We start from the raw sequence: 11,708 nt of genomic DNA, 5'->3' as shown, positions 1-11,708 counted from the left end.
TGACTAGCTCAAGTTTATTTAGCTGAGAAATCCTCCTTAAGCTAATGTGACACAAGCGTATATACCACACATATTGCTCTTCATTTACAGACATTAAGCATTTTATATTTTGATTTTTCAAATCTGAAAGCTTTATTTTATAAATGTTGTTCTTCCTCTTTCCAGTGAAAAGGACTGTGCCATTTTTCTGATTAACAACTTTGCACGTTTTTTGATTAAAGATTATATCATAACCGTTATCACTTAATTGACTTATGGATAACAAGTTATGCATTAATCCCTCAATATAGAGGACATAAGAAATAGAGGGAAGAGATCCATTACCAACTGTTCCAGATCCTCGGATTCTTCCTTTCTGATTTCCTCTAAAGCCTACGAAGTCAGCATCTTTATGTTCTAGGTTTTGGAACATATGCTTTATTCCTGTCATGTGTCGCGAGCATCCAGAGTCCGGGTACTATGGTAGGTGTTTTAACTCTACTGCACAGGATATCTTCAACATACACTATTTTATCTTTTTGTATCCAGAATCTCTTGGATCCTTTAGGATTAGTTCTCCCAGAGTTTTTGAAAATTTTGGGTTTTCTAGCATTACTAAAATTTTGTGTTTGTGCAGGTGTATAATGATAAGAAAAAGGAGATTTAGATTTGTTTTCTATAGAAGGTTTTAGATCACCTTCATCAAATTCATAACCAATTCCTCTTTTCTTATTATGACTAACACCATAGATTATAGAAGCCATTTTGCTTCTTTCAAGTCCGTTGTTCAAATATTTCTGAAAAGCTTTTTCATATTTGTATATGATAGTGTCAAAAGTAGGTGGAGCTTTAGAAAGAGTTTCTTCAAGTTTTGAACATTTCTTGGTTGAAAATTCGTGAACTTAAAATTATTTTCTTTAAGTTCAGAAAATTCTTTCTCAAGCTTATCATACTCTTCAATAGTCTCTTCATGAACCCTTTTCAGGTTCTTGAATTTCTGTCAAAGCTTCTGATACAGGCTGAGAGATTCTGACAAACAAGCTTCCAGATCAGAACGAGAAAAGTCAGAGAATACCTCTTCAGATTCAGATTCTCTTTCAGATGAACTTCCAGAGGTAGTGGCCATGAATGCTACATTTGCTTGCTCCTCTTCAGAATCAGGTTCTGAAGCTTCAGATTCAGAGTCATCCCATGTTGCCATGGGTCATTTCTTCTTTGCTTTGAAAGAGTTCTTCTTGAAGCTTTCCTTTCTGGAGCTATCCTTCTTTAGATTTGGACATTCATTTTTGTAGTGTCCAGGCTCTTTACATTCATAACACGCCACTTCCTTGTTGGGTCTGCCTCTGGAGGTTGAATTTGGACGTTCTCCCTTCTGTCTGGGCCTTCTGAAGTTGTTTTGTCTCTTTCTACATAACTGTCTGTTTCTTCTGGAAAGAAGAGATAACTCTTTTTTATCATCAAAACCTTCATTCTCAGAGTCATCGTCTTCTTCTTCAGCTTGAAAGGCTTTTTTCCTTTATGGCTTTCTTCTTTCTGATCTAGACTTTAGAGCAACAAATTTGCTTTTCTTCTGAGGTTCATCTTCTTCTAGCTCTATTTAATAGCTTTTGAGAGAGCTGATAAGTTCTTCCAGACTTATGCTGTTCAGATCCTTGGATAACTTCAAAGCAGTAACCATATGTCTCCATTTCTTAGGAAGACTTCTGATTATCTTCTTGACATGATCTGCTGTAGTATATCCTTTGTCCAAAAACTTGAGTCCCGCAACTAAGGTTTGGAACCTTGAGAGCATTACTTCAACAACTTCATCATCTTCCATTCTGAAGGCTTCATACTTCTGGATTAAGGCCATAACCTTAGTCTCTTTAATTTGATTATTGCCTTCGTGAGTCATCTTCAAAGAATCAAAGATTTCTTAGGTTGTTTCCCTATTAGTGATATTCTCGTATTCACTATAGGAAATTGCGTTTAACAGAACGGTTCTTGCTTTATGGTGATTCTTGAAATCACGCTTCTGATCATCATGCATTTTTCTTCTTGGAATAGATATACCAATTGCATAAATGAGTGGTTCATAACCATTTGTAACAATATCCCAGAGATCAGCGTCGTAGCCTAGGAAGAAACTTTCAATTCTGTCCTTCCAGTAGTCAAATTTTTCTCCATAAAAAACTGGAGGTTTTACATTGTAGCCATCTCTTTCATTTTTGTTATCCATGAAGTTTTTCTCACCCTGGGTCTCTCTACGTGGTTAAGTGTTTGATTTAAAAATCAATAATAGAGCCTAAGTTCTGATACCAATTGAAGGTAGAAAAAAGCAAGAAATGGGGGTTTGAATTGTTTTCATAGTAATTAATTTTTTTTTACAACACCACACACACAAAGATAAACGCTAACAACACAAGGAGTTTATCCTGGTTCGTTTGAAAATCAAAGCTACCCCAGTCCACCCGACCAAGATGATTTCACCTTCAATAAGGACTTAATCTAATAATCTCAATAGATTACAAAAATGTCTAAGAGTTTAATAATCTTTTAGCCCTCTCAACTCTAAAGACTTAAACAAGTCACTTAAGGAATATCAACAAATTTTAAGAAATACAAGAGTTTTATCTTAAAGCTTCTAGATAAGCAGTATGAAGATAAGTTAAGAACAATGAAACAATGACCACACAATATAAGAAACAACTCTTGTATGATTACTGAATATTACAATGAGAGATATGAATATATGTTGTGGATTGAGAGTTGTAGATCGACGTGTTGTAGAGTCAGGTGTGTTCAACATGTTGTGATGAGGCCTTTATATAGTACTTTGGGATGATACCGTTGGAGATAAATCATTGGATATTTCTTTCCAACTATAGGAATTAAAGGTATTAACTTCCTTTCCCTTTCCATAGCAGTCTTGAAACATAATCCATAATTTCTATAGAGAGAATTGTACTATACCTTGAATGCTTCTTGATTGAGTTTTCTGATCTGGTGATGTCAGATAGAGTGTTGAGCGTGAATCAGAGTGAGCGGAGTCAGAGTCTTATAATCTTCAGATATTCTCCTGAATAGTCTTCAAATAGATTCTCTTGAATAGTCTTCTGATAGATTCTCTTGAATAGTCTTCAGATGTTATCTTGAATGACCTTCAGATGTAGAGTCTTCAGATATTAGAGTTTAACTGCAACGTCATATTCTGTATATGATTGTTTCTTAGAAGTGTTCTTGTTCAGAGTCATATCTGTTTTCTTCGTATTGGTTTAGCTTTTCTGGACTACATCAGATGCAGATATTTGTTTCCTCGTTTCCTCAGATTCATTTTACCTTAGAAACCTACACACTTAGAGAAAATTATTAGGGCACCAAATTGTTTCATTCTTTGTTATCATCAAAACTTAGAGATATATTGCAGAATCAAAATATTTTTCTAACAAAAGTCTCCTCATAATCAATGCCATATGCATGAGTATATTCCTTTTCCACTAGTCTAGCCTTGTAACGATTAATGTAACTAGTTGCCTTATATTTCAAAGTAGATATTCATCTACAACCAAATGGCTCCTTACCTATTTGTCTTTAAATGATTTTCCAAGTACCATTTTTTCCAAGTGCTTTCATTTCCTAATCCATAGCATGAACCTAATTTTTATTTTCCATTTCCTCTTGAACAAATGATGGAATTCTTACAAAGTCAACATCTACAATAAAATTGTGATAATATAGAGAGACTTGCTTAGAAGAGACAAATTTAGAAATAAGATATCTATATGTTGAGGTACAAAATTTGTTACCCCTTCTCAAAGCAAAGGTAAATCATCAATTTGAGTATCATAAGTATCATAAATATGAGAATTATCAATAGAAGAATCTTTTTCAGTACTTACTTCTGGTTCAAATAATTGAGTTTGTTTCTAAAGAAGGCCATGTTTACTTCTTCTATAATACATCAAATTTAATGTTGATGGCACTGATTTCTAAAAAATAAAAGATATTGGAGGATGAACAATTATAGACTCATGCTCGGGTTCAACCATTGGAGAGCTAGGAACACCTATAGATTCAAGTTCAAGGATATGCACTATAGGGAGGCTAGTAACAAGGGTAAAGAACTCAAATTTAGACTCTAGGTCATTTATGTCATTTACATTCTCCCTCTAAGACAGAGGAAAATTGAAGTATGACACATTTTTATGAAAGGGGGCATCTTTGGAGATTGAAAAATTTCAACTAGAAGGATGATAACATATGTATTCTCTTTTGTTAGGTTCATAACCCAAAAAAAATACACCTGACGACATGAAGGTTTAACTTGTTATGATATTGTTCATGAACATGAACAAATCCAACACAACCAAACACATGAGACATAATGTTCTACAATATGGGAACATTGGGAAAACATGAGAGCATAAATTGAATAGGACTAACATTAACCAAAACTCGAGATGGGGCCTAATCAATCAGATGGGTAGCAGTAAGAATTGTCCTTCCTCAATAAGAGTTGGGAACATACATTTGAAATAAGAGAAAGATCGAGAAGCTTCAAGTAAATGACATTCTTTTGTTTTGACTAACTCGTTTTCTTGAGGGATATCGACACATGTGAATTCATGGATAATACCATGTTTACTAGTGATGTTGGAAAATGAATGATTAACATATTATTTACCATTGTCTGATCGAATTCTTTTTATACCTTTCCCAAATTGTGTTTGTACCATATTATGCAATTGGATAAAAAACTATGGTACTTCTAACTTAGCATTCATAAAAAAATCCAGATTATTCGAGTACAATCATCAATAACCGAGACAACCCATTTTGCACCAAAAATATTAGAGGTAGGGATGAGCCCCCAAACATCATAATGAATAATATTAAATGGTTCAACACTTTTATTAAAACTGAAAGGAACAGAAATAGATTGTGAAAACAAAGATTCAACAAAGTGTTGTAAAAAAGACATAAATATAGAATTAATTATATAAAATGCAGGGTATCGAAGAAGCTTGTGTCGAAGAACTATTTGTGAGACAAAAGAGGAAGAAGACCCGTACTAGAGACATGAGGGCAACACCTTTTTACCACATGGATCCTCAAAGAAGTAGTATAACTTGTCTTTTTATTTAGCAATTCCAATCATCTTCCTCGTGACAAGGTCTAGAAAAACACAGTAAGAAGTAAAAAAAGGTTACTCTACAATTTTGATCACGGATAAGTGTATGGATGTAAATTAAATTGTTGAAAAGTGTCGGAACATGAAGCACACATTGTATCTTGAATGAAGTTTTCAGTTCAATACTTTGAGTGACAACAACGCGAGCATGAGATCCTTCAACAAAAAAGATATAAGGAATATCCAAAGGGGGAAGTATAAGAAGATAGTAGTGAGGAATCAAAAGTCATATGGTTAGTAGCTTCATAGTCAAGAATCCAAGCATTCTTACGTATAACGCTATAAAGAGTAAAAGATTGGGAACTCAAATTGTTACTAATAATTGATAGTGATCCAGTTCTAGAAGACTTATTGATGGATTTAAAAAGAGACTTTGCTCGTCCATATTGTTTTGACTTAAAGATGAAAGATTAATGCCCTTTAGCATAGCTTTTAGTATCATAGGCATGTGCAACCACACGTGTCTGGTTGTGATGCATATATCGAGAGCCTCCTCCTCGGATAAGAGCCCACTCCTTTCCATGTAGTTTGAAACACATGTCCTTTGTATGTCTGTCCGTTTGTAATGTTCACAATAGTATTTGTCACGACCATTCTTGAATGAGGATGATGATGCTCCTTATTTTCCCGTTTTGAAGGCTACTATTACTAATACATCAAGAGGATGCTCGTTAAGCATAGAGTGATGATGAGATGATGAGTATCCTCGCAAATAATGTAAAATACATCATCAAGAGTGGGGAATTTTTCCTTACCCAAAATTTGCATCCGAATGGGTTTAAATTATGAGTTCAATCCAACCAAGAAATCGAAGATCCAATCCCTCTCAATTATATTAGTAAATGTGACGTCTGCACATCATCTTCAAATTCTGATATTGACCCCGTTTAAGCCAAATACCACTAAGAATCCCAAAATAGTCATCGACTGAAAGACCTCGTTACTTGGTGTTGAAGATTTTTAGTTTTAAGTCATAACAAACAGTCACATATTGATTCATAAAATGATTGCGACAAAGTTAATCCCAAATTACTTGTGTAATAGATAAGAACATTAATTCTTCTAATTTATGGAGAGATGGAGTTCCAAAGCTAAGTGATAATAACATAATCATCTTTTTTTTTCTTTCAAGATGATCAAGCATATCACAACCTTTCAACGTTTGATGAATCAATTGAGACCAATGCAGATAATTTCTTTTATTGAGCTATGAATGGCAAAATCTTTAGAATTGAATAAAGTAATTAGAGATTTTGGAGGAGGTGGAAGAGGCAAATGTGGTGTACATCTGTTAACAAATTCTGTTATTGCCATCGGATAAACAAGAGTGAAAGATGTAATAAACAAATAACTAATCATCAAATAGTGATGATTTAGAAAATGTTATAACAAAATTAATACGAATCCGTAGTAAAGACGGAAAAAATAGTCGAAGGTGGCGACTAGGATTTAATCTCAAAAATCAAAAGCTTTATGATACCATATTGACTGATAGGGCATTTGATATATAAAATTGTAATTATAATGCTGAAATAATCTTACTGGGGAAAGTAAATTTAATAGGCTTTTCTTCGTGAACAAAGACTAATATTACAATATGTTATTTATAGTCTAATATTTAGTATCGAGAATCTTTTATACATCCCCTTGCATCATAAGAAGTTGTGGTGCTAAGAGAAGAATAGTGAGTTCATAAAAAAAAAACAGTTTTAAATATGATTTTTACATTAAATTATTATTTAATTATCTTCTATAGATTTAAATCCGAGTATAAAAAATTTAACTTTAACTCACTTTTAACTAAAATCAATTTTATAAAACAAGTTCACTTAAAATCATTTTTTGTTAAAACAAAAATTAAACACATAATTTGTAACATTTGGAAAATCACAAGGACTCCATATAATTTCATAAAACTCATGGCAATATCAATCATGCACGAAGAGGCTAAACAAATTTGTTATTCTCCTCTTCAATTGCTTCCAAGGAAGTTATTATTAAGGGACCAAAGTATACACATGGACCACACCACACACACCACAACACATGTTGTGAATGAAAATTACTAAAGAAAAGTCAGGACATTCACATCGTACATGTTACCAATTTTTTCCACACAAAATTTAATTTCTTATACAACATTAATGCACGAGACATGTTCCTTATCCTTTTACAAAAAATTGCCTGCAGATATCATGAAACCAATCATCTGTAATATTATTATTATTACAAGCAAATGAAAAATGAATATCTACAAATATACATATACCTATCTGTATGTTTTGTACGTTAGTGAATTACATCACTTTTATGAACAATGAGGGCAACGCGAATGAATGAAAAAGAAAACAGCAGCATAGGCTTTTCTTTTTCTCTCTTTCATCTTTGTGTGAAAGTACACCTTTCCAGAGATACCTTTAAAATCATTGTCATAGTAAAAAATAAAAATATCTTTGGTAGATTTCATACGACAAACTCATGCAACAAATGAGTATTGCCAAACCTGTGTTGTTGCTTTCCTGAATCTGTGAAATGATAGTCTAGCATATCAGTACTCTGTGAAGAAGAAGAAGACAATATCTGATTATTAATATTATTATTGTTGTTGTGTCTTTTGTGATTGGCATCATCTGATATGACTAACCCATCGCTTTCACAGTTCCTCAACTCCAATGAAAGAGAGACATGTTGTTGTTGTTGTTGGTGGCCACCACCCAACTCTGATAAATCATATGTGGCAGTATCACAAGTTATTTCTGAATAAAAGCCATTTTTCAAGCTGAACCTTTTGTTACCACCATGCAATTTTCTACTTTCATAATCCATCACATTTTTTTCTACATGTTCTTTAGTGGAACAGGCTTGTACGCTATCAATAGTAATAGTTTGTACATTGTCCTGTGACTCAATTTCTTCAGTATAATAATCTCTTTTACCTTGCATGAGTGGATTTTCAGATGAATTATTGTAGTTTATCTCAGAATCACCAAATTCTTCTTTGTATATTTCCTCAACCATTGGTTTCCAAAGACGCACACGCGCGTTAATGAACCAATTCGCCACCTAATATAACATATGATATGAAATTATGATTGTTTCGATAAAGATTGGCGACAAGTTTAATAAAAATAATGTAGTTCAATTCAGAAAAAAAACTTTATAAGCGTACCTGATTCCTTGTTAAACCAGTTTGCCTAGATAGCATTATTTTCTCTGAATCCTTGGGGTAACTGATATCAATTATCAAATGAAAATTGAAAAAAAAAACAGTTTTATTAAAATTAACACGCGTAATATAATATGAAACCATTGTAGTAGTTTGAAAATAAAGGGATTAGCGGGTACGATTATGAAGTAACACATACGGATTAAGGAAATGCTCAAAGAGCCAAGCACGGAGTATTGAAACGGAGTTTTCAGGAAGTCCTCTCTGAGGCCTCCAAGCGTGCCGCATAACACCAAGCTGCTGAAGTTCCTTTTGCTGTCTAAGCTGTTGATCAACATACCGGAGACGAGGAATTCCTTCTTGTTCCCCAAGGTTCCTTTGAATCACTTGAATTTGGCTGCTGATTGCGTCACGCAGGCAACGAAAATGGCGCGAAATTGTTCGCAATGCAAGTGTAGTATATGGTTCTGCTGCTCCACAACCAGCAACGATGTCCAAAGATGACACCACAATCTGCATTTGATGACAGTATTGTCTGTATCTCTTATCAACCTACAACCAGCACAAAGAGAGGATTGTTGATTCTCCAATCAGCCATAAGCTAGCTTATCGGCTACTTTTTACTAAACATAATCTAACTAGACCAACTATGACAATGAAAAGATTGGATGCATTGCAACCAAATATAATACGGGTTCTAAGCATTTTACCTCATCCAAGATGGACAGAAGTTTTGTCTTCTTATCCAACCAATTCTGCCTTTCTGCCGAGGATAATTGACTAGAAGGATTGGAATTAGAATCATTAGGGCCTGAAGATATTTGCATAGACTGACTAGTAGATTTTCCATCCGTGTCTTTGGAGTTATTTAATCCAATGTCGCGGATTTTTTCTTGTTTTCCCATTCCACGTTGCTTTCGGACATTAACAAGCTCATCAAGTAACTCCTGTGCAGCCTTAAGATATTGGGGGTTTAAGAAAATGTTAGAAAATCCCGACGACGAGCCCTGCAGAAATTGATCTGAAGAGTGATAGTCGTGAAAACTTTCCTGTTTGGTAATGTCATGAAAGCCGCCTCCACAAGATATAGATGCCATACATTCAGCACTTTTCAACGGATCATCATTAGACATTATAGGTCCCTTTGGAAGACAAGAATTATTCTTCAGTGATACAAAACCAGTGTCGTGATATGGGTATTGAAACGGAGGGATAGATGATGTAGAAGGCAATAGTGTCCCTAGACTAAGAGATAACCCTTGGCATTGCATATTTTGCTCACAATCTAAATGAGAGTTGCAAGGATTGGAATGTTGATCAATGGACTGCATAGTCACTGTCTCATTTTGTTCTCCTACAGATTCATTGTAGTAGTTGTGAGGTAACAGAGGGCTCGCGGTGAACATATCCGCATAGGACCCTGATGAGAATGAATGGTTGGGATACATCGAAAAGTACTTGAACAAACAAGAACAACCTCACTTCCGGTCTTTTCACAAGAATGAAATCAGCTTGATATCTCTTCCAATTCTCAGGATTGAGACACAATTCGGCTTGGTGACAATGAACTCAGCATGCAACACCACCTCAGCTATTTCTGATGACAACAAATTTCAATCAAAAGCACATTAAGATTATAATTACGATTATGATTGAAGCAATTTAACAAACAACTACAAGGCAAGAAAACCATCAATTCAACTTCTCCAGAACACACAATTATATTGATTCTAAAATTAGAAACACTGTTTTCCCAGTCAAATCACTCACAACAACATTCTAATTTTCTGCTTTTTAATCATCAAATTCAAATCCCAACCTCACATCTTCAATTCATCATCAAGAAAAACAACACTACATCATCATCATCATCATCATCATCATCAATTCATCATTATCACAAGGTACAAAAGTAAATCATGATTGCTATAGTACTACTACTAATGAAGATGAAACAGAAAAATAAATAAAAGTAAATAAAATAAAAAAAGAAAGAAATACCGAAGGGGAGATGAAAAACAGAGGTAGAGAAACAAGAATTGGAACAAGAGATATGTTTTTGATTTGAAACAAAAAGAGGAACCGACCCGCTTATGATTGGAAGAACGGTACCAACCAATTACATAAATAATAATATTAAATGTTGCAACACCAACTATAACTATTACTACTCCCAAGCCACGTAGATTAGTTGATAGTTATGCAGAAACATCAGATACTGAGACGCGCATTCGAATCCGTAACATCCTATTTATTAAAACATTGTTGAGATTGTCACGTGTGGGAGATGGATTAAGAAAATAGAGGTGGTTGTTTAGTTTGCTTGAAATTATGGGTTCAAACCCTTAACCACCAGTTGGTGGACCTGTGACTTGTAACCGTTCATTCGTTCACTCTTAAACACCAACTTAAGTATTAAATAATTCTCTCAGTTGGCTGAATTCGCTATATGGAGTAGGTGAAACTAACTAATTCACGTCTATTGTTTCTTGTCTTCTATCGCTATCGCAACCCAAATGGATCAGGTTATATGCTCTAGGATGGACATATACACAATCTACTCTTCAATTTTTTTATTTAATCAACCTCTACTAATTTAATTACGATGCTGCCGGAACTCCTAATGCATCAAACCATCAAATGCCAAGCTTTAAATTTCTAAAAATTGAAAAACTTAGTTATTTCAAGAAATGTTTTAAAATTTGAATATTTCATTGAGTCATTGGTTCATATCAATGATTCAACCGCATAATTAAACCGGATTAAAGAGTATATCTCAGTTGAATAAATTGATTTATATGATAAAATTATATAATTATTAAGTCGATTAACCAAATGACTCAATCTTTAAAAAAATCACAACAATTATAAAATTTTATAAATTTATCTTTTAAATTCAAATACTAAATATAGTCATCACATACAACAAAATACAAATACAAATAAATTTTGAATAAAGTAGAATTGCAACATTAATTGAATAACAAAATAATTAATTGTGTATAATAAATTTAATTCAAAAGAAGAAAAGTTGCTTCAAATAAATTTTGAATAAAGTCTACTTATATTTATAGTTTTTTTTTATCAAAAACAATCTTGTTTTGTTTGAAAAATAAATAAATATTTAATCAGTTGGTTTTTCAAAATTGTTTATTCTTCGGTTTTTATCGGGTTTGACCGATTCTTGCTGATTCAATAACTTACCCGATCCAACAATTAGACCAAATCAATGACCTCTACCGTTTTCGATTCAACCGGTTCGGTCCAATTTATAAAACACTGGTATCAACACACAATTTCCACATATATGATGACAGAGAAAAATAAAATTTAAAATTGAGAGGTCTTGGTTCCCACGATAATTTCAAAAGTATCCAAAATTACGACACATTC

General features: G+C 33.5%; 1 protein-coding gene across 5 annotated transcripts; it reads right to left on the bottom strand.

Moving 5' to 3' along the window:
* Positions 1 to 7,233: 7,233 nt before the first annotated feature.
* Positions 7,234 to 10,869, bottom strand: LOC127084069 (BEL1-like homeodomain protein 7). 5 transcript variants are annotated; one of them, XM_051024450.1, is made up of 7 exons: positions 10,317 to 10,869; positions 9,026 to 9,912; positions 8,515 to 8,867; positions 8,319 to 8,379; positions 7,653 to 8,212; positions 7,419 to 7,564; positions 7,234 to 7,333 (listed from the first exon to the last, which is right to left on the bottom strand). In XM_051024450.1, the coding sequence occupies exons 2-6, from the start codon at positions 9,761 to 9,763 to the stop codon at positions 7,447 to 7,449; spliced, it is 1,830 nt and encodes a 609-aa protein (XP_050880407.1). In that variant the 5' UTR covers positions 9,764 to 9,912; positions 10,317 to 10,869; the 3' UTR covers positions 7,234 to 7,333; positions 7,419 to 7,446. The 5 variants fall into 5 exon arrangements, with proteins under 5 accessions (XP_050880407.1, XP_050880406.1, XP_050880408.1 ...); XM_051024449.1 differs by having other exon boundaries at positions 7,234 to 7,564; XM_051024451.1 differs by having other exon boundaries at positions 7,234 to 7,564; positions 10,403 to 10,869.
* Positions 10,870 to 11,708: the final 839 nt, after the last annotated feature.

Source organism: Lathyrus oleraceus, chromosome 5 (genome assembly GCF_024323335.1).
Source record: "Lathyrus oleraceus cultivar Zhongwan6 chromosome 5, CAAS_Psat_ZW6_1.0, whole genome shotgun sequence".
NCBI classification, from domain to species: domain Eukaryota; kingdom Viridiplantae; phylum Streptophyta; class Magnoliopsida; order Fabales; family Fabaceae; genus Lathyrus; species Lathyrus oleraceus.
The sequence above is the reverse complement of the archived record's forward strand: the minus strand, read 5'-3'. Positions and strand labels throughout refer to the sequence as shown.

Excerpts from the sequence above, each read along its gene's own strand:
- LOC127084069 (XM_051024449.1), bottom strand. The coding sequence starts at position 9,763 with ATGTATCCCAACCATTCATTCTCATCAGGGTCCTATGCGGATATGTTC. Across the intron at positions 8,868-9,025 it reads TTCTGTCCATCTTGGATGAG|GTTGATAAGAGATACAGACA; the intron begins GTAAAATGCTTA and ends TGCTGGTTGTAG. Across the intron at positions 8,213-8,318 it reads CTGGTTTAACAAGGAATCAG|GTGGCGAATTGGTTCATTAA; the intron begins GTACGCTTATAA and ends ATGTTATATTAG.